Source organism: Eschscholzia californica, unplaced genomic scaffold (genome assembly GCF_041429995.1).
Source record: "Eschscholzia californica isolate CP2 unplaced genomic scaffold, dmEscCali1.0.p SCAF_5, whole genome shotgun sequence".
NCBI lineage: Eukaryota > Viridiplantae > Streptophyta > Magnoliopsida > Ranunculales > Papaveraceae > Eschscholzia > Eschscholzia californica.
Window position 1 is genome coordinate 37,768,159 of NW_028238472.1, and position 23,103 is coordinate 37,791,261.

The 23,103-nt window shown below is 36.8% G+C and overlaps 1 protein-coding gene across 5 annotated transcripts; it reads right to left on the bottom strand.

Annotated features, from left to right (window-relative positions):
* Positions 1 to 818: 818 nt before the first annotated feature.
* LOC147538996 (RAD3-like DNA-binding helicase protein) lies at positions 819 to 21,656 on the bottom strand. Of its 5 annotated transcripts, none has more exons than XM_086639552.1 (24): positions 21,105 to 21,656; positions 20,729 to 20,991; positions 19,692 to 19,831; positions 19,413 to 19,494; positions 19,150 to 19,297; positions 18,905 to 19,058; positions 18,480 to 18,656; positions 18,115 to 18,242; positions 17,813 to 17,858; positions 16,258 to 16,402; positions 16,004 to 16,158; positions 15,806 to 15,897; positions 15,623 to 15,730; positions 15,431 to 15,499; positions 14,672 to 14,758; positions 13,730 to 13,789; positions 13,520 to 13,635; positions 12,867 to 12,924; positions 12,676 to 12,781; positions 8,251 to 8,321; positions 7,576 to 8,118; positions 7,194 to 7,339; positions 6,902 to 7,016; positions 819 to 1,456 (listed from the first exon to the last, which is right to left on the bottom strand). In XM_086639552.1, the coding sequence occupies exons 1-23, from the start codon at positions 21,204 to 21,206 to the stop codon at positions 6,953 to 6,955; spliced, it is 3,060 nt and encodes a 1,019-aa protein (XP_086495678.1). In that variant the 5' UTR covers positions 21,207 to 21,656; the 3' UTR covers positions 819 to 1,456; positions 6,902 to 6,952. The 5 variants fall into 5 exon arrangements, with proteins under 5 accessions (XP_086495678.1, XP_086495675.1, XP_086495679.1 ...); XM_086639549.1 differs by having other exon boundaries at positions 8,251 to 8,333; XM_086639553.1 differs by lacking the exon at positions 819 to 1,456 and adding an exon at positions 2,899 to 3,277.
* Between the last annotated feature and the right edge of the window lie 1,447 nt (positions 21,657 to 23,103).

The window sequence follows — 23,103 nt, forward strand, 5'->3', positions numbered from 1 at the left end:
AAAAAAAAAAGATGTGACTGCATTTTTCCCCCATATTTAGGGCAAGTCCAACGTGGGGCTCGGGCTCCCAATTTTGGGAGCCCCTGAATTTTGGGAGCCCCGGGGCTTTGTCTCAATTCCAACGTCGGGCTCCCAAATCAAAATAATGTACGTGTGCGGAGTACGTGTGCGAAATTTTAATTTCAGTTTTCGACTATGAATTATTAATTTTAGATACAAAATTAAAATCACAATATTACATGGATGATAATTGTTATTTCTCTCAAATCTATCCGTTGGGAATTCCCAACGGATAGAATTGAGGGCTCCAGCCCCGGCTCCCATTTGGGAGCCCCGAGGCTCCCGGGTTGAGAGGGTCGGGCTGGGGGCTGGGCCAAGACCCATACGTTGGACTTCCCCTTATAGGTTTCCAGTGGCTCTAAAACAAATAGTTCCATATGTTAGCTATTGGGAAGAGCTTTAGTGATTGGGAGTAATTTAGTAACTTTTGGGGCATAGAGAAAGTCAGCTGCATTTTAATGCGTTAGATCTGAGCCAGAATTGCAGACCGAATGTGATCTGTTGAATCTAGTGGAGATCCATAAACTGATCCAGAGAGCCGTCTAGTGGAGATCCATAAACATAAACTGTCCCAAATTAAATATAGCAAACACAGTTTTAAGATAGTTACAACCAAATTAAATATAGCAAACACAGTTTTAAGATCGATACGAGCAAGTGTTATATGGGTGAACAGGTTTTAGCGATTGAGTTGTATGTCAGAATTACGACATACACGGCCTCTTTGGTTTAAAACAGACTTGACTAACTCAAATGACTTTACTCAGTAACTCTAATACTCTATACTAACTAAAAAGATACATTTCTTACTATTAGTTTCATTTCAACAGTATCAGAAATGAATATCAAAGAAAAATACTCAAACTTAGAAAAACTAATCATGTGATAGAAAAAAAGCCATTATATTTTTACCTTTACTGACAAAATAAATATAATAAATAGATACTTATTGAGGAAGCAAGGAAAGATAACTTCATATTTCCACTGTCATCTGCACAAAAGGTACCAGACAGCATGGTTCTGTCAGTGGCTTCCTTGCTGTAAAAAATTTGCCTCTTTTATCGACTCTGTAATCAAAAGTCGATCAGTTCTTCCTATCAACTTCTAGTCTCAGTTTTCATTTTATACTAATGTATCGACTATAAATGGCATGACCTAGGATTGCTGTCAGATTTATGTATCACATCATAAGGAGCAGATTTTTTTTCATAACTGGAACTCTGGAAGAGCCGATTATATGATTGAAGAACCTCTCTGCTGCTGAAAGGAAGCTCATGTTGTCGTGCATCCTGCACTTCTACGTTTGCCATGCAAATTTCACCAACTTTAACAGGATGTTATAAATAAGTATTTTGACCTCGTAAATCCATCCCTGAGCTTCTGAGGAAGACTATATCTGCAACATGAAATAAGTTAATTTAATAGATGAAGTTAGTACAGGACTTTGTTCCTTTTCTATTTTGTGTTTGATTTCTGCTCAGGACGTTATGATTCTGAGAGGGGTCAGTACATTTGTTGGTATAATTTTCAAGAGGTCCTGTAGTTGGGATTACCTTTTAACTTGTGGGGGGAGGCTATTTTGTCAGCTTGTTATGTTCTTAACAGAGTATCATCTAAAACACAAGATAAAACTCCATATGAACTATGGAAGGGTAGAAAGCCTAGCATTAAACACTTAAAAGTGTGGGAGTGTCTGGCAAAGGTTGCAATACCTTTACCCAAAAGATCTAAGATAGGACCTAAAACTATAGATTGTGTATTCATAGGGTATGCACAGAACAGTAGTGCCTATCGCTTTCTAGTGATAAACTCTCCCGTTGATAGCATAAACTCAAACACGATTCTAGAATCAAGAGATGCTGAGTTCTTTGAAAACACTTTCCCTAGAAAGAGTGAGATTCTGAAAAGGAAAGACCCGGAGTCTAGTCGACCTTCCACTAGCTCTGAAACTCCACTCTCAGATGATGAACCTAGGAGTAAGAGAGCTAGGACAGAACACAGTTTCGGTCCTGACTTCCTCACTTACCTGACTGAAGATGAACCCCTAACATACAGTCAGGCAATGACTTCTCCAGATGCACCACTCTGGAAAGAAGCGGTAGTAAGTGAGATGGACTCCATAATGCAAAACAACACCTGGAAACTCGTTCATTTACCTCCAGGTTCTAAAACCATAGGAAGTAAATGGATTTTTAAAAGGAAACGAAAACCAGACGGCACAGTAGAAAAGTACAAAGCTAGGTTAGTAGCCAAAGGGTGCAGACAGAAAGAAGGACGTGACTTTTTTGACACTTATTCTCCTGTCACAAGGATCACTTCGATTAGAATTCTAATAGCAATCGCAGCAATCTACAACCTAGAGATACATCAAATGGATGTAAAAGCTGCTTTTCTAAACGGTGAATTAGAAGAAGAAATCTACATGGACCAACCTGAGGGGTTTGTGGTCAAGGGGCTAGAGAACAAAGTCTGCAAACTCATAAAATCCCTCTATGGTCTTAAACAAGCACCGAAACAATGGCATGAAAAATTTGATCAAATAATATTTGATTATGGGTTCAAGATTAATGAGTCAGATAAATGTGTGTACACAAAATGTGGAAATGGGTGCTGTGTGATTATGTCTATATGTAGATGACATGTTAATTCTAGGCACTTCCTTAGAAACTATAAACCAAACCAAGGAACTCCTAATTAAAAACTTTGAAATGAAACACCTAGGACAAGCAGATGTCATCCTAGGGAAAAAAGTAATCAGAAAACCCGAAGGGATTACCTTGAGCCAAACACACTATATCGAGTCTGTACTAAGGAAGTTTAATCAATTTGACTCCTCACCTGCAAGAGTACCCTTTGACCATTCCTTAGTCTTAAAGAAGAACAATGGTGAGGCAGTATCCCAACTAGAGTACTCTAGGGTGATAGGGAGTCTTATGTACATAATGAACTGCACGAGACCAGACATTGCTTACGCGGTAAGCAGACTGAGCAGGTACACATGTAATCCTGGAAACACCCACTGGGATGCACTAATTAAGGTACTGAGATACCTTAAATACACATTAACACACAGTTTGCATTACTCTCGGTATCCTGCGGTTCTAGAAGGATACACAGATGCAAACTGGATTTCAGACTCAGAAGAATCCAAATCCACGAGTGGGTTTGTTTTTACACTAGCAGGAGCTGCAGTTGCTAAGGAATCATCCAAGCAAACCTGCATAGCAAGATCAACTATGGAATCAGAATTCATCGCACGTGATAAAGCCGCTGAATAAGCTGAATGGATACGAAGCTTCTTGGATGATATTCCAATTTGGCCTAAACCAATGCCTTCAATTCTGATTCACTGTGACTCCACAGCTGCAATAGCTAAAGCTAAAAACAACATCTACAACGAAAGTCTAGACATATTCGCTGAAGGCATAACTCGATCAAGCAATTATTGGCTAATGGAGTAATTTCCATAGATTTTGTGAGATGTAAGGAAAACTTGGCAGATCCTTTGACGAAAGGATTATCAAGAGATGTTGTAAATGTAACGTCGAGGGGGATGGGGCTAAAGCCCATATCAGAGTAAATCATCTATGACGGACACTCAACCCTGGAATTGGAGATCCCATGACCTTGGTTCAATGGGACAACTAAGTTGTAGATGATAGCTTGTAAATACTCAAGAGAGAAAACTCTTACCCATCCCTATGGCAAAAAGAGTGCCTGTTCAATGTGGGGGATGAGATCTATAGCTTGGGTATACCAAGTGGGGTGGAATAGGACACCCTTGATGGACTCACCTATATGAGTGTGGAAGCGGGGCCGAGAACCGGGCTATTCTCTAGAGCACTCATGAATACTAGGATATGCTCATGGCCGATAACGAGCACAACCGAATGATCTTGACATAACTTAGAGGACTTGTGTGTGAGGTTTGTTGACTGAGTCTACAAAACAGAAGTTCAGTTCAAGAACATCATGTTCACTGAACGACTAGTAGTCCCAACCAACCATCACAAAGCGAAGGTTCAAGTCATAACGACACCTTCGCTGATACACAAAGCCTCGCACTCTTCTCTTCTATTCAGCTCTTCTAATTTTATTCATGTGGGGGATTGTAAGTAGTAGTGTTTGAATAAAATATAACAACTACTTTTATTTGAGCAAAAGTGAGCTTGCTTTTGGAATAAACTACTTTCACCCACAAACAAACAAAATACCCATTGTACTCACAAAACTTGTAGAATAAAGTAGAGAACATTTTTAATCATCCTTACTAATAGGGAAATGGAAACTTTCAAACTAAAAGTTTTGTCCCACATCTTTCAAAGAGAAAAACAAGCTTGTGTTTATAAGGAGAAAATTGGGTGTGACACTTGGGGTTACAATACTGTTCTCCGGAGGAGAGACCCATCACTTTTTAGAGGCACCCTTACCTTAGGCACACCAACATTTATCTCTTTCACACCCTCGCGCGGTGACCCCGGAACCCGGACTCGGTCTACCAGAGAAATGCCTTATTTTTCTCTGAAGTTTTTCTCCCACTACTGGCTAGTGGACAGAGTCCAGTGCCTTATTTTTCTCTGACTTCTTCTTCCATTACTGGCTAGTGGAATCAGACCAAGTACGTGTCACTGGCTACCTATTCTCCACCATTGGCTCAAAACAACCTAACGTCATCTGATCTGATTTCGTACTCTATAAATAGGATAAACTCTTAGAAGGAAAAACACACAGAAACAATTTGTCTTCCATCTCTCTCTCAGTTTTTACTCTTCTCTCTGCCTTTAAGTTCTGTCAAGATCAGGAGATCAGAAATTGAAGTTTGCTTCTTCAATATCTGATAGGAATAGTTGAATCCTAGGGGACTACGTTCAAATACTGCAAAAGCAATACCAAATTCTACGGTAGCTGCGGCGTTTAAAGTCTTCAGGAAAGCGAGTAAAACGTGTGCCTCTGTTGCACCATTACTATTCTACTGTCTATTTGCAGGTTCATTCTCTCTGATTGGTTCGATTACTACTTAATTAAGCTCTGCAAAAAGATAAGTGATTTTACTTAAACTTACTGTTTATTGCTCAATTAAATTCCTCTTTTATTATTTGGGGTTTTTAATACTATATTCATAACAATTCTTAAATTCCAATTTCAGTAAAACAGTAAATCTTTTTGGTCGATTTTGAAAAGAGGATTTTTAAAGTCTTCGGATTTTTATGAATATAGTATTAAAAACCCCAAATAATAAAAGCAGAATTTAATTGAGCAATAAACAGTAAGTTTAAGTAAAATCACTTATCTTTTTGCAGAGCTTAATTAAGTAGTAATCGAACCAATCAGAGAGAATAAACCTGCAAATAGACAATAGAATAGTAATGGTGGAACAGAGGCACAAGTTTTACTCGCTTTCCTGAAGACTTTAAACGCCCCTGCTACCGTAGAATTTGGTATTGCTTTTGCAGTATTTGAGCGTAGTCCCCTAGGATTCAACTATTCTTATCAGATATTGATGAAGCAAACTTCAATTTCTGATCTCCTGATCTTGACAGAACTTAAAGGCAGAGAGAATAGTAAAAACTGAGAGAGAGATGGAAGACGAATTGTTTCTGTGTGTTTTTCCTTCTGGGAGTTTATCCCTATTTATAGAGTACGAAACCAAATCAGATGACGTTAGGTTGTTTTGATCCAATGGTGTAGAATAGGTAGCCAGTACACACGTACTTGGACTGATTCCACTAGCCAGTAGTGGAAGAAGAAGTCAAAGAAAAATAAGGCACTGGACTCTTTCTATTAGCTAGTAGTGGGAGGAAAACGTCAGAGAAAAATAAGGCATTTCTCTGGTAGACCCAGACCCAGACGGAGACCAAGACCCAAACCGAGTCCGAGTCCGGGTCCGGTCCGGTTCCGGGTCGGGTCGGTGATAGGTCTCTCCTCCGGAAAACACTATTGTAACCCCAAGGGCCACACCCCTTACACCCAATCTTCTCCTTATAAACACAAGCTTGTTTTTCTCTTTGAAAGATGTGGGACAAAACTTTTAGTTTGAAAGTTTCCATTTCCCTATTAGTAAGGATGATAAAAGTGTTCTCTACTTTATTCTCCAAGTGTTGTGAGTACAATGGGTATTTTGTTTGTTTGTGGGTGAAAGTAGTTTATTCCAAAAGCAATCTCACTTTTGCTCAAGTAAAAGTAGTTGTTATATTTTGTTCAAACACTACTACTAACAATTTCTGCTCAGGACGTTATGATTCTGAGAAGGGTCAGTACATTTGTTGGTATAATTTTCAAGGGGTCCTGTAGTTGGGATTTTGAATCTTTGGATACGACTTAATGGTTAAAACTAATTGATTTTCACAATGCAATTTTTTGAAAATTCTGTTTCGGAACCATTACTTTGATCATCAAGATCATCGACACAAATAATGTGGTTCTAAATTCTTCAGAAGATTTATTGTTCTCCTAATATGCTTTGTAGATGCATAAAATTTGCACTTTTTTCTATTTTGGATTTGTTTCCGGGTTTACAAGAAATTAGCTATCGTTGAAACTGTTTAAGATTTGAGCTCACTGGAATACGACCCAAACATGTGTCGACATTCTCTTTATTACATATATGAGTTCCTTGTAAAATCGTCTAGTCTAATATTAACAAACTGTTCATAAATAGAAATTATTATCAACGGTCTGGAAATGAGTCAAATTTTGATGGGTTAGAGGTTTTGTAACAATGTTATTGTGTTCGAAGGTGATTCACAGTCTGTAGATTATCTTCACGGACAGTTAGACTATATATAGATATATTCTTTTTTACAATTGAAAACAAAAACAAAGAATTCAAAAGATAACTTACATTGCTAAGCAGAAGAAATGAACATTTTGTAAAGCAACGGTAATAGATCCATCACGAACTCTCAAGGTACTTCTCATACATAGGACGATACTTCGCGGGGATATAATCCTTGAACCTGGTAGAAATAAAACAACAGAAAACACATCATGTCAGGCTATATGTGACCTTTTTCCTACAGAAATTTATAAAAATACTCTTAAATAAGAGCATAACCACTAAAATTAAAGAAGTAATCATAGAGGCAATGATTACTTGTCTGACGTGAGAAATATATTAATAGCAAGAGAAGTACCTTATCAGTAAAAGAAGCCTCTCTGGAGTTGAAAGTAATCGCGCAATTGATTGTAGCACATCATTTATCTTCATTGTTTTAGACTTTAATGCCTTCATGTAACCCACAAATTCATTATATTCTGGAGTGCTGAGCTTTTCTTGCACCTATGGGGTGAACATAAAGATAAAATTAGCTTTGTAATCCAAATTTGACTTCTCGCTCTCATTTGCTAGTCTAAGAAAAGTGAAGTCCAGTAAGATCAGCACAAGGATTTTGAGGAAAACAAAAAAATATATAATTTGCTCTTTTGATGAAGGCATAATTCGTAACAGAACTTCAAGTTTGATCGAGAAGAATAACGAAAACACTTAAAGCACTTAATAGATCAAGCAAATTTCACCTGAATCAGAAAAGAAGCTCCTCTTGTTTCCGCATCATGAAGCACCGGACTCGAAGTTACAGGTTGGTGTTTTAAATCAGTCTTATCTGTGGTTTTATAATCTTCAAGCAAAACAGCTTCCCCATGTTGCGTGTTTCGAGTATTTTCACCAGTTCGAAGCCTTGCTGACTCGAGTTGAGAAACTTGTGGTTGTTTCCCATGTTTCTTAGAGTCATTATAATAACATGAAGAACTATTTTCTATCTTCACTAGTTTAGGCTTCTTTGAACAAGGTGAAATTAGTTCTGAGCTGCTTGGCTTTTCACTCCAATGGAAACTACTAGCCAAGTCAACCACTTCAGATTTCTGATCCAAGTCTTTCCGTGGTAGATCAGAAGCACACAGATTTTTGTCTTCAAGTGTTCCTCTTGAACGCAGTACAGTCAAGGGATGAGTCGAGCAATTAGCAGGGATAATTTCTTTCAGACGATTAGAAGTGCTGCTTCTACCGGTTGCCAGGACAGATGATAAAGACCCTTCAGAAAGATTTTCTCTCTTTTTAGGCTGAAGACAAAAAGGCAGTGAACATGGAAATAAGACGATTTTTCAAAATATTTGCATCAGAAAAAAAAAATGATAAAAAATAAATTATTAAAGATAAGTATATGATGCACATAAGCAGCATTCAGAAATTACCAAAAGATTTTGAGCTTTGGCTGATAAGAAAGTATCCAGAGACTGATTGCTATTCCCCGGATTAGTGTCATCTGTACAAGAATCTTCACATATAGTGAGCAGAGAGTATTGCATTAACATTAGTTCGCAAAAGAAGATTATACTACAACATCCATATATAAAAAAGAATTAAAGTAAAATATTACATACCAACGTAAAATGTTTATCATAAATTCCCATCAAAGTTGGAAAAACACCGTGGAAAGCTAATGTAATTGCAATATAGAGGAGTGAAGGTTAGCTCTTTGGACTGTAGGGTTTGGCATTTTAATTTCAGGTACGAGAAAATCATTGCATCGCTGATGCAAGAGTGAGATCCCTTTGAAACCTAACGGTAGCCATTAGAATTACCATGTAGTCTACCGAGTACAGGCTAAACTGAGAAATGTTACGTCAAACTTCCATTTGAAAAGTCAATGTTGCCTCAGGTGTGGATATAAGTCATTTCAGCTACCCCGACCAACCAAACGAAGAAATACTCAGTGGCATAAATATAATGGGAAGGAAAATATTTTTTTAAAGCAATTAATGAAATTTCGGTTTCGTGGAAATTTCGGGAGACATGGAAACGGAAATATTTCTGTCATTTTCGCCAAAGTATTTCGAAATATAATTCCTTGATCATGCATTGTTAAGATAAAGTAATTAAATTTCGGTTTCACTACAATTTCGGTAGGCGCGGAAATGGAAATATCGGTTTCCTTAGAAATTTCAGTAGGCATGGAAATGGAAATATTTCAGTCATTTCGGCCAAAATATTTTAAAATTTAATTCGCAGCTCTAAAGCATCTAGAGCAAACAAACTAATCAAATATTATTAAGTCCTAAGAATTGATGAAATGCCTAGGAAATGTAATAGTATAGTTATGACTAGTAGTTGTCCAGAAAATGTAATGGTACAGTTATGACTAGCAGTTGTCCAGAAAATGCGATAGAGCTACTATGGCAGTATGACCTATGAAAAGATGTAATAGTATAGTTAATAACAATAATAAGAAGAGCACCCCCATGTCGTCACACGGGAGGGACATGGGGACACAAAAAAGGAGATCGTCGTAATTCTGCTTTCCGTCACTCTACTTCAACCTCAACCCACCTCCACCTTCTTAGGTACGAGTCGACTTCTCTCTATCTAGTGCCTTTGTCGCCCTGATGACGCTACAACACCCCTTTGACAACATAGATATGAAGTTCTTATTTTCGATTGTAAAGGAGCTACTTCGTTTGGTGGTATCAAAGCCACGATAAATTGGTGATTATGTGAATCTATGTCTGGGAGAGATAATAACTTGGAGGAAACCTAAGAAGTAACCCCAACGAACAATATCGCTAGGAAAGAAGACATAGAGATTCTTCAACGACAACTTACTCAGCTTTGTAATCGTCTTGAGCAAGCTGGAATCTTTGGTCCTCCTAATGTTGATTATTGAAGGAGAAAGAGGATAGCACGCCAACATAATTGAGAATACTTATCGCAGAAGACAACTTGATCCAACAAGGGCACAAGCACAACGTCATACAAAAGAATCTGTGGATGAAGAAAATGAAAAACGACCTAATGTGGGTAAACCGCTTGGGTGCTCAGCGTAATCAAGATCCACAAGTCAGAGTAGAATTTCCAGATTTTAGAGGAGAGGCACAAATTCCGGAAGTTTTGGACTGGTCAAATGAAGTATAAAGAATTTTCAAGTATTTTTAATTACAAAGTTATGCATCCTCTTGATGGCAATAGTTTCAAATGACAAGAATGCAATGGGGACAAATGACAAGAATGCGAAGGGACAAATGATAAGAATGCAATGGGGAAAGGAGGGAGTTCAAAAAAGGTCAGAGATGCAACGACTGATTCGAAATCAATTCCTCCCATTAAACTATGAAGGAACGTTGTTCCACCGAACCCTTCAACAAGGAAAGGAGTACACCAACGATTTCTACAAAACAAAGATACTGTAAACTTTTCTGAATCAGAAACACAAGTTATACATCGTTATTTTGATGGGACTAAGGCTAAGTATTAAGAATTGGTTGAGTTATAACCTTGTTGGACATCGGGAAGTGTTGTACAATTGGCATTGAAGGTTGAATCACAACAAACAAGACCTAGGAACCATCATAATCAAATTGATAAAGGGAAAATGCAAATGCATACATCATTTGGTCAAGGAAATGTTGTGCATAACTCGGGGACAGAACCTTCATTTGTACCAAGTTATGGACCAGCACCTAACTCCCAAGGACGTGCACACAATGAAGAAATGTGAAAAAATGTTCAATATGATAACAAAAAATGTTCATCTTGGAGAAAAGAACATCTCTGCTTTTACAAGAATGGAGTTACGATGCCTGATGAAAGACGATGACTTTCCTAAAGCTATACTGAAGACGGAATATGTCTTTTCCGGTGATAGATACAAAATATGCAGATAAAAGAAACTTGCTCAAAGTTTTCAGGAAGGTGATATGGTAATGGTTTATCTATGTAAGAGAGGTTTCCAGCTGGAGCATATGCTAAACTAAGAAACAAGATAATCGGGCCATATTGGATTATCAAGAGGATCGGTTCCCGGCCATCTTTCATATTGCTCTTACAAGAGAGGCGTTTGTTCATCATTCATACCACTGGGCCTTGCAAGCTTGGGAAATCACCATGCGAAGAAATCTTAATGATTGGGAAGTTCCGATATACGTTCACGTACAGGATATCACAGAGGGGTTCAGGCTGAGATGAGATATGGAAGACAAGAAAGTGTGGAATGACAAGTAGAAGGAAGTACTCTCTGTAAAACAGTGGTATAGGAGATTCAGTAGTCAAGAAACTCAGTTTTCCTCCTTCGACTACAAGAGTATACGGTCAGCTAAAATCCCTCCTAGAGTTAGTTTTACAGCCTGGGCTGCCATTCTTGGGAAACTACCAACTGTAGACAATCTGCAAAGGCGTGGGCTGTTCATACTTCATACCCAATAGGTGCATACGTTGTAAGAAGGAAGAAGAATCAGTGGAACGCCTTTTTCTTCGATGTGAGAAGGCAAGCAATCTGTGGAACTATATTATAAAGTCCATTGGGACCCCAATTGGTGCAGCCCAAGGACTCTATCTCGGACCATTGAGCAATGAAGAAGGACATGTCAAACAAGATCAAGAAAAGAGATCTTGGGCCCTTATTCCGTTTGTGATAGTGTGGGCTGTATGGAAAGACAGAAATCAAAAAACTTTCATGGATTCAAGTATGAATAGCAGCCTTGAGGTGGAAGACATTCTTGCACTACTATATCATTGGAGTAGGCAAATCACTTGGGCTAAGGACAAGTCATACCATGACTTTATTTCCAAGTGGGATGAGCTAATGATGTAACAGTTTCACTTCTTTTATTTTCCCACCCCATTGTATCAAGTACCATACCATAATTCGATTCGATATTAATTCAAAGTTTTCAAAAAGAAAATCAAGAGGATCGGAGAAAATGCTTATGAGATCGATTTTCCACAAGCCATGGGCACTGACTCTACATTTAATGTTATATGCTTATCATGAAGATGGAGCGGCAGAAGACAAACTCGGGGACGAGTTTTCTTCCGGCTGGAGGGATTAATGCAAATTAATAATTATTCTAGAATATAATAGATTTTCTTCTTAAGTGTCTCTAAAGAGTCAATTAGTCGAATACTACCAAGTCCAAAGTATTAATAAGCTGTCTAGGAAATGTAATAGTATAGCTACAATTAGTAGTTGTCTAGGAAACAGAGTTATGAAAAACGTCTAGTAGCTGCCTAGCTATAAATAGAGAAACTCCCTAGCCTGTAAAATAACCCAACAATTTTCTTATAATCAACTTAATATCCAGTTTGTTTTCTAGTTAAAGTTTTATTAAGTCCTTCCCTTGGTTTCATCTCAAGAAATCAAGGTTACAGTGGTGTTTGGAGTAATGCAAACTTCTTATTTTTCGATTCTAACAGAGCTAGTATGTTGCTGTTTGCATTAAATGCCACGGGGGCATGGACTTTAATTATCATCCACAAACCCCATTTCGCTAGGTGTATTTAAATTCGAATCCAAGTTAGATATAGAACTGGTTTCAACTGAAAGCACTGTAACTTGGATTAAGACTAAAAAAAGATTAGTGGATACCTATATCTAATAGTCATCTACTCATCTAGACCTAGCACGTCTATGCCCTGCAACTTAAAAAGACATTTTACAGAGTAAAGAAATGATTTTCAGAAATCCTGTTCTAGTAATACAAGATACCGGAGTTCCGATGATGCTTTGAGTGGTTCAAACGCAAGTAACTACAGAAACATATGCATACAGAATATAATGTTCACATACAACGCTAGAATAAATGAATAGGTTAAAATCCTCAAGTCTCAGACTTCAAGAAACTTACCCACGCTGATAGGTGATGTTAATTTTGACTTAGCAGGAGTAGATATTCCTATCTCTCGAAAAAAGCGAGTCAATGTAAATACCACTTCCCCAAATTCGGAGTAGCACTGCAGAAGCCACAATGCAGTAAGTGAATAGGATTTGCCAACCAAAAATCAAAATAATAAACCAAATACAATTCTAGTAATGCACCTTGATATGAGGCTGCATCCAACGGGACATTTCACTTTGACGACTTGACTGTGCAAACCTGTTTATGTCACGAAAAATGAGCCAAGAAACTACTGCATAGTGGTTGCATATTTCTCAACATGTACAATAAATGCACTCTCAGTGAGATGAGAAAAAACAGCAAAAGAAACCTGCTTCTAAGAACATCTCGTAATTGTCGAATCAAGATTGGAATCGCATAAAGAGTTAAAAACTGTACAAAAATTTATAAATTCCATATAACTGGGACTCTCACAAATAGACTTTACGAATCGGCATAACTCCCAAATTTACTTTTGCTTCCAAATTTATAAATATTGTCAGGTGTCCATAAGATTTACTTTTGCTTCCAAATTTACAGCACTCTTAACTGTTAAAACCAGCTTTTTCATTTTACAAAAACGGAAATAAGCATTGACCATGCAGATAAAATCTATTACTTTGGTCAACAAGTCGAAGTTTGCTAACTTAAAAGAAAATCAAACGACAAAAAGAGAAAAGATGGAATAGCTTTATGTGTTATAACAATATACACGACTAGATTAACTTTCAATTGGTTTATTATTTTCTGCAAATGAAGAGTTTAGCATGCAAATGTATTACAGTAAGAACACGAAGTTCATGAAATACTAAACCTTTCATCACAAAAAATTATTGCTCCATAATCATGGCGATGACGGATGACACGCCCTACAGCCTGATTCACAGCACGTGATGCTTGTTGGCTATACCACTCCTCTCCAGTCAAAAGCTAACACCGACAGAGAAAAGAAAAACTAAGTTCTAGACAACAAAATAAGAACACAAAAAAAATTCAGATCCACAACTAGCTGGAGTGCTACCACCTTTTGTCCTTTATTTGTTGTTAAAGCTTGTTGATCCATGTACTCACGTTTTAGTCGAATCTAACAGACAAAAAGTCATAAAATTCCATGAAAACATGGATACATAAATCTGAACAGATGGAAAATATAAATAACAAGCAAATAAAAGAAAACACTCGAGGAGTGGTTGCAACGAAACGAAGGAATTAATGATAATCTGCATGATCAAAAGCGTACACAAGCAATCCCTTTTATATCGTTCGACCTAATGTTACCTGGAATGCAAATCGCTTCCGTACATGGTTTACACATACTATACTATGTTAATATGCGGTATGCTAGGGGCACACGTCCTGATACTTTAGTTTGGGTGTGGTAGGTCTAGGTGTGGTAGGTCTAGGTGTAGGTACACGTACACTTGACAATATATACTTATATGATGCATATAGAATGGATATACATCTTCTTGAATATCCCATCTATAAAAGTTGAAAAGTTTAACTAGTTAACAAAAACATCTTGTAGCTAACTTTTTTTTTGAAACTTAGAATGAATACATAAGTATATTAACATAGTATACTTATATATGGTAACATTTTGTAGCTAACTACCAACTGGTTAATCCTACAGAACATGGTAACATTGGTTTGACCAACCTTATGGTAGCTAAAATGATTTGAAATATGTTCAATGTTTTAGGTAGTTACTACTTTGGTTTCCAATTTGACAAGATCTTTTTGAATAATAATTTGATAAGAATATTTACATTGTACTGATTTCCTTGGTTGCAAATACTAATAATAATAACAAAATGCTAATAATAATAATGCATAATTAGTATCATTATAATTATAATTATTACTATTATGGTTATAATAATAATAAGAAGAAGAAGAAGAAGGAAGAAATTACCCAGGAAAACCGAAAAAGGGTGTCTTAGTCTCTTAGTTTCTTATTATTTACCTTGGGATCATTCCGCATGGCAAAAGGGATACCAGTGACTATGACAGCTCTCCCTGCATTGTCAGCAAAATCTAATCCCTCGCTTACCTGATAAGCCAAGTACAATTAACCAAACTACAAGTGCAGAAGCAGCATATACAACGAAATTTCGACAAAGAAAAAAAGTTTGTGCAACAATTGATATTATTGCAAAAACAATATCTTAGTAACACGTTTCCTATAAAGTATAAACTAAAATACAAATCAATTCCAATATAGCATTAATTGTAACTAGCCAAGTACATTTAACAAAATTAACTCTGATTTGCCAACAGCAGCCTAAGTGAGCACACTGCCCCTGTCACCTTGCCTAGTGCTTGACAATGTACTATCATATGGCTGCAAGTCAGGGGAAAGCAGCTATGGAGTATGGGAGGTATTCCCTCAATCCTCGTGCTATCTTTTGTTATGTTTAGAAAAACAAAAATAATTGTGGTTCCAAGAATTGACAAGACCTTAGAACTGCTCATGCTTTTACTTGAACATTATTCTATGGAAACAAAGAAGGATTGGCTGAACATCTTTGTCGACATGATATGTGCTAAATTCGAAAGCCAGATCATAATTTCTTCTCTCGCTTTGGCCGTTGGTTTGGTTTACAGTGAACAATGTTTCTATTCCCACTATCAATTGAAAAATGCTACTTACAACATGCACAGTCTCTTCAACAAACAAATCAACTCCCTACATTATCAGAAAAGATGTTTGTGGGTGACTTACCTTACCACGACAGACAGCAAAAAAAACTGCACCAGAAGTAGAGGTGTCTTTCAACTTACTCATGTAATCCTGAAAAAGAATGACATCTCACCAAAGATAAATTATAGGAGAGTAAACAGAAAAATTATATGAATCAAAGAATAGTGAAAAAAAGAACGGTAATGAGAAATATAGAAGTCTGATTCGCTTTACCTCAATTGCAGCAGAGAAAAGTGAAGATTGTCTAGGTTCTACAACAGGTTGCTTATATTTGCATATCCTGTCCCATATAGTGCTTGAGCTTGTTGAACTTGTATGACCCTGCAACAATTTATTCGTTTTCTTATAGAAGCGACAAGGTGATTTTCATTTAGCTGAAGAAGCCTGATACATTACCATATCCTTCCAGCAACCAATGCACTGGTCCAGTAAGTAGTAGGAAGGGAAGAAAACAAGTAGTCCATTTGGTACAATACGGGCAAAATTTGCTGCATCATTGGAAATCTAAGAAAATGTATCTCAATTCTCTCAACCAAAAAAAGAACAAGTCATTTAAAGTTCAGCATTTTCATTGTCTCTCACTGTTATACATACCTATAGCATTCCCAAGCTCTTGCTTATATTCTAGTGAATCTCGATTGCGATAAGAAGAATTGAAGGAACACGCAGATGGACCTCTAGGGATAACTCCAGCCCAGATTTGATTTGGAGATATGACATGAGGGTTCTCCAACCGAATAGGAAATTCTCTAAGAGTGCGAAGAAAGAGGAATGACAATTAAAGGAATGACAATTAAAGGAATGACAATTGCTAAAGACAAAAAGGAACATGCATAAAGATGACCTACAACTTCAGCTCCTGCGCAAAAGAGTTCAAGGGAGATAATGTGCCAGATGTCAATATGATAGAGCCAACACCCAACTTCGAGAACTCAAGCATTGCAATCCCAGGATTGAAACACCACCAACTGAGTGTTCTGGACTTCTTCTTACCTGAAAAGAAAATTAATATATAGTACAAGATATCAATATTCAATAGTATTTCAATAATTATGTGCTTCAATGTCATAATCCAGAAATCTTCTTGATAAATAGAATTCGTCATAAGTTTGCGAAAAAAGTCAAAAGGAACACCTACTCAGAGAAGTAGTTGCTAAGTTATTTGAAGTGCAAAGCAACAGATCTACGGACTTGCCTTAGCATGACTTTTTGTGTATGCTAGTAAATTCAACATTTTCTCAACAGATATAACTTATATTTACTATTTTTATACGTCTTTGCCGATTAATCAATAGTCATGATTCAACACAAAATTGTTAAGGACCTAACATAAGAAATCATAAGCAACAATCAAGTGATAGAGATGAATGGCAGCAATTGTTAAAGGCATATGGGAGACGTCAAAAGAAGGATTCAGTGTCCAAATTCTGATTTGGCATGTCCTAGATTAATGGCCTACTTAGTACCTCGACTAATGTGAGCTGATCCACATGGGTCTTTGTGGAAATTCTACTATTTTTTATGTATTAATTAGGATGGTCATGCGTCTTCATGTCTTTTATGATGTCTTTTATAGTCCTACAGTTCACAATTTCAAAGGTCTAGAAGTAAATGTAGTATGGGATGTCAAGAGCTAGTGATGGCTATATATAAGTTGTGTTCCTGCTGTTTAAGGGGGCAAAGAGAGAGGAACTTGGGCAGCTTTCAAGCTATATATATTTGTTGATGCAAATACATCCCTAGGTGTGATGCCTAAGGGCTCTAGATGTGATTCCTAGCTTATATTAGTATGATACTAGTGGCCTAGTGGGTACCTATCTTATAATAAGATTATTTTCTTCTTCTATTCCTTTTCCCCTTTTACCCTACAACATCAAGTCTCAAACAAAAGCGTTAAGCAAGACCTTCCAAGAACACTTTTCAAGACAGTTAGAAAAACACATCCTTTTGGACCATCTCTCCTGATCTCACCAGACTCTCCTTTTTAAGAACCCTAACCCTAAACCAGGTATAAATTGTGAACAAATTGATCATGTATAATAGCTCAATGACGCTTTAAAAAAGTGAAAGACGACAAGAAATTATTTGTCGTAAAGACAACAAAATCGACTAGGTGGAGCCCTCGTACTAGACGAAGCGAGCCCTCATACGAGGCGGCGCAAGCAAGGAACCGTTTAGGTGCTTATAGTGGAAACTAAAAGAAATATCATAACAGCAAGCAGAGGCCCTCTATATTCTATAACCGAAACACTCGCTTAATTGGAGCACAACTTTAACGACAGAGTACTCCAAGTCAGAAGATTGACAGTGCTCAAAACAGGTATTTTTTTGACAGTACTCAAAAGTCAAAACAGGTATTTTTTTGACAGTGCTCAAAACAGGTATTTCAAACTCTAAAAGTACCTGAATAATTATCTGAAGCATTGCCTTCAGTTTCTTGCACATGAACCTATAATGCAGAAAAAAAATGAAGATATATGACATGAATGTTAGATCAGATGCCGTGTTTTAAGTATATTATATATAAATATATATATATATATATATATATATATATATATATATATATATATATATTTACAAGTTGAGGGAGGGAGGTGTATAAACGAGTTTGAGGTCACATACTGCACAGACATTACACTGCTTGTGTGAAGTATTCATAAGACGGATTGAATATCAAGTCCTACTAGAACAGCCGAACTTACACGATAGGATTTTGCATGAGATTTTTCACCGGTTCTGAAGATTATCTCTAGAATGTCGCTTATGCTTTCCAACCTGCATGAGGTCGTACTCTTTGGCTTGTGCGTTCCATTTTCAGTTGAGTTTTCAGCTGATTATACCAAAACCACACCTTTTAAAATCGGGTTTCACTCAGGATCAATCAACTCGAAGGAGTAAACTTTGATGGAAAGAAATTAAGATAGATGCAAGGACACCACCCACCCATTGATCACATAAAAGGTGAGACCTTTTGAATGCTAAGCTAGAATGTTTCAATCCCATATCAACAGAATGACACAGAATATGGAAATGCAGAATCTCAAAATAGTGACCTGACTGAGCTTACCATCCTCAAGAAGCAAAGAAGCATTTTCAATTGTATGCTTGAGCATAACGGCCGTTTCTTCAGTGATATTTAGATTCGCAAGTAACTCATATATATAAGGTCCTGGTCGAGTAAAACCTAATTCTTTGGAATTTATTGGCACTTCAGCTATACTCTTCTCCAGCTTTAATAGTAGAGCTGCAAAAGTAGATTACAATATATAAGAGAAAAGAATATGAAGGCTTAGTTAATAGGAAAACTGAAAAACAAAAAATTGCGTTATGCTGCACTTAATCATCTTGACTATATTGCAGAACATTCTGGCCCATGCATTGGTCGGCAAAAAAAATCTACTCATTTTCTCACTGTTAAAAGCATCGAAACCCATTCTAGAGGCATAGGAACGTAAAATACAACCACTATGTACAAACTAGCTGTTAAATTACCCTTAAGAATAGCATAACTTTCTGGATTTTCATTTGATTTTTCTTTCTGCCTCTTTCTAGCAGAAAGCTGAACACACTTTGTTGCTTCAGAAATGCAAGCAGTGAGCAGAGCAGAAGGCAAGTCAAAGGAAGCTGCATCTGCACAAATGCTTTCCTGCATTACATACGATATATAGGTCATAATGTCTTATTAAACTCAATAGTTGATACTACATATCTAAACAATAATTAAGAACCTCTCTTACCAGGTTGTGAGCTTCATCGAATATTATTACACTGTCATGAAAGATGATATTTAGAGAACGCCGGTTACCAGGATCAATAAGATAGTTGTAAGGAGCAAATACAATATCTACAAGCTTGTGTATTTCTCTCGATATATAATAAGGGCACCTACAAGGCAGGTTAAAGTTTAATGTGAGAACATATACTTTCTAGCAATCAAAACACCAAAAAAGAATACGAGTAGCACTCCTGTTAAGATAGAGATACAAAGTAGAAAACATACGCGCCATGGTTTCTTCCAATGTTGACCAAGTCCTCTATGTCAACAGGTTCGTCTCCAAGACAAGGGTTTTCAGTTAAATAGTCTACAAGAGAAAGATGAAGTAAGCTACAATTGTCTGAAAACAACGTATGTATAATGCATCTAGTCTAGTTTAGATTTTAAAAAATTCTAATAGTTAAAAAAGATCAAGTTACTGCATATAATGAAGAGCTTTTCAACAAACAAAAAGGGCTCATAAAACTAATCATTACTAGTTAATTCAACAGAGATAATCTCAACCTGGAACCTTTTTTACATGCGAGCATTTGTGAGTTTTACGGAGTACATGGCAGGCTTGGGTTTGCACTCTCCCCTGAAGCATTTGGACATCCTCATGAATGCACAACTGCTCCCGAGAACCTAATACAACCATTTTCGGCCTGCATGTTCCCAAATAGACAAATACATTAATAACAATATAATGCATCCTAACAAACAACCCACTTTCATAACTACAATATATATTACATCTAGATTGCCAGTCGTATCAGTTTGAAGATCTAGCATGATAAATAAATAAGTACCCTTGCCGGGGGAAAAAAGAAAGCGGCAAAGAACAAAAGCAACTTAATTATATATGTCTTAGCAAAATCGAGATAATAGTAGCACAAACTCAATATAGTTATTCGGATTGACTCAAGTTAACACTGGTCCCTACAGCATTTTCATGATAATATAACCACATAATATAAGATCAAGTAAAATTATACTTAGACCACAATATTCTTCTTCCTTTTCAAAAAAATAATTACTGAGACCACAACGTTTAACTAAAGTAACACATTGTATTGTACCCAAATCAGTGTGCATCCCTCCAAATTCCAAGAGAGCGCGGGTCCAATACTTGGTGGGTGGTTTTCGTCATTTATTGATCCATGTAATTTATAGGTATAAATAAAGTAAGTAATTTCTATGGTCTGTCAGGGTTTCTATATATGGATTTAGAGTTCGTTCTAATGGCAGTTTATGTGCCTATTCCATCCTTTGATGTATTTATGCCATATGATGTACAATCATAAAATATTATGTAATGATCCTTCAAAAGAACTGTTTAACTAAAGTAAGTTAAAAATAACAATTTGAAAAAGGGTTTCTCTCCAAGTAGACAACAAATAAGTAAAAACCCCAATTCAATTTTTTCTTCAAACCCAATTAACTTTGGCACATAACAGATCGAAATCCGTTATATAGATCGAGAAATAACCAGTAAGTAACTAGATTGCTATAAATATACAATTATACATATCGAAAACAAAAATACGTTATTAGTACTTAACCTGTAATTAGTTCTTTTCAGTTCTTGAATTACTTGCTGAAGCTGACTATGAGTTCTGGAAGTGTAAACAATAGTGGGTAAACCACTATTATTAGATTGTGATAAAGAAGGTGGACCATCTTTACTTCCTGAACTTTGATTCTTCCATTCATTACCACCACCTGTAGAGAAAGCCCCCAAACTCTTTCTCCAAGCTAATGTTGAACATAAAAGACACAAAGTCTTTCCTGTTCCGGTAGGACTCTCCAATAATGCATTAGATTTCTAAAACAAACAAACAATTAACCTAAATAACTTCTTCAATACTAAAAATAAAATAGAAAAAAAAAATGAAATTTTGGGAATCAAAAACTAGGGTTTAGTAAAAAAAAACTTACATTTTGTAAAGATTGAATGACTTTATCCATGTAATCAATCTGACAATCATAAGCTTCGAAAGGGAAATCGACATCGATTCCCCTAATATTGTAGTTTGGCATGGTTTCTTTGACTTAATCAGCTTGGCATCTTAGAAATTGAGTTGAGGGGAAGTGATGCCGGTTTTATACGAACCCTAGAACTTTAAATAACCTTGGTAGCTTTGGAAGGGAGGCCTGTTTTTCCCGCCACAAAGGGTATTTTGGTGATACCAGATCCCGTTTATATACCTGAGCTGCGGTGGGACTTGGGAGAAAAATATTTGCATAAGCCGAAGGCTAATTTTAAAGGCTTGCATCTTTAGAGGATGAGCTTAGAGCTCATCAAATGACGGGTTTTTTCATCCCTCTCCTGTTAACCGATGACCAAATTCTTGGTTCAAACATCTCTTCAATCTCAACTGAACACAACGTAAACCTTGTACTTCCTTCTACCATCTTTCATTACTGCACCAAGAAAGCTTTTAACGCATGGAATCAAAGTATATTTATTTGGATCCATCGATTAACCTTGTGGCTCATGAGTTCATATCGATGCTCTTATAAGAGATTTAATATTAGTATTAACTTACCTTTCAACCCTGGACGACACAATATTTCGAACATCAATCTCCACCCTTGCCGTGTTGTTTTTGTTTCTAATCTTCCTGCTCACTTTTTGATGATCACCTTGGTATTTGGTTATCTTATAGACTTAACTTTTTATCAAAGTTCCGTAACATTTTCACTTCCACCCCTTGTCGCAATTCATTTGCGATCATTTGTCGGATTAGCTGGGTATTTATACTCGGGCTATGTCGGCGATCCCATTTTCCAGGTATCTAACCTGTTTCTACTATGTAGAACTCGTGTGGATATGATCTTTTTATATGGAGAATACTGGCGGGATAACTCGGAACCATCTAATGGTTCCATCTTGCAGACATCCAGTCTGATAGTGCTTAAAAGATAGAATAAAATCGTGCTCGAAAGGGAAGCCCGAAAAGGTGTAAACCCCACTTTTGGGCCAACTAAGGAAATCCCTTAAAGGGATATCCCTAGCCGACCATAACAAAGGGGTGGGCAGGACAGACGATGCCCATTAAGGGCTAGTCTGGCCAGTCACAGGCTAGGGGAAACCCTAATAGGACTTTGATCCTAATAGGGATTCCCAGTTAGATGGGACTCTAATTAAAGCTTATCTTTTCTGAGGGACATTTAGGAATTCTTATTTTAGTAGGACTCTACTAAGGTATTGCCTATATAAGGACCAAGTTAGAGTTCAGAAAAGGTGTGGAATTTTCTCAGAAGAAAATCATCTCTCTCATACATCTCAGAGAGAGAAGAAGATTTTAGAGAAAAGTTCTTATTCTATCTATCAAGTCTAGAAGAAGGAGTTCTTCATCTCAACCTTCAAGATGGTCCTAGCTGACTGAAAGGAGGGAGTTCAAGTTATACATTCAGTGTCTCAAGTAGAGGAGCTACACTTGAAGCTCTTTATCTTTCGAATACTGGTCGGGATTTAGTTCGTGGGAAAGCGAATAAAGGTATTCTTCCTCCCTTCTAGTTCATAGTTAGTTCATGTATATGATCCTGGATAACTTAGTGTTAAACATTAGATGTTTGAGATTCCGCTACCAACACTAGTTAGATGATTAGGGTAGTCTTAGAGACGTGTAATTACCATCAAACACATAAACATATAGTAGAGGCAAAGACTTAAAAACTCTTAAAAGTGTAAAACAAAACACATATATAATTCTGATAACCTCACTCATACTCACTGTGGAGTATTGAAAAGCATCGAGAGTTTTCCAGCTAATAAACGAAAGCATTGAATCGAATGTGACTTGGTGAACAAGTAAACAATCTGCGAGTGGACGAGACGAACGACAAACTGCCTTGAGTAAAACAGTGTCGAGTAAAATGACAATCAATCTAAATGTGTTTGGTGCTTTCGTAAGAGACCGAACTATGAGCA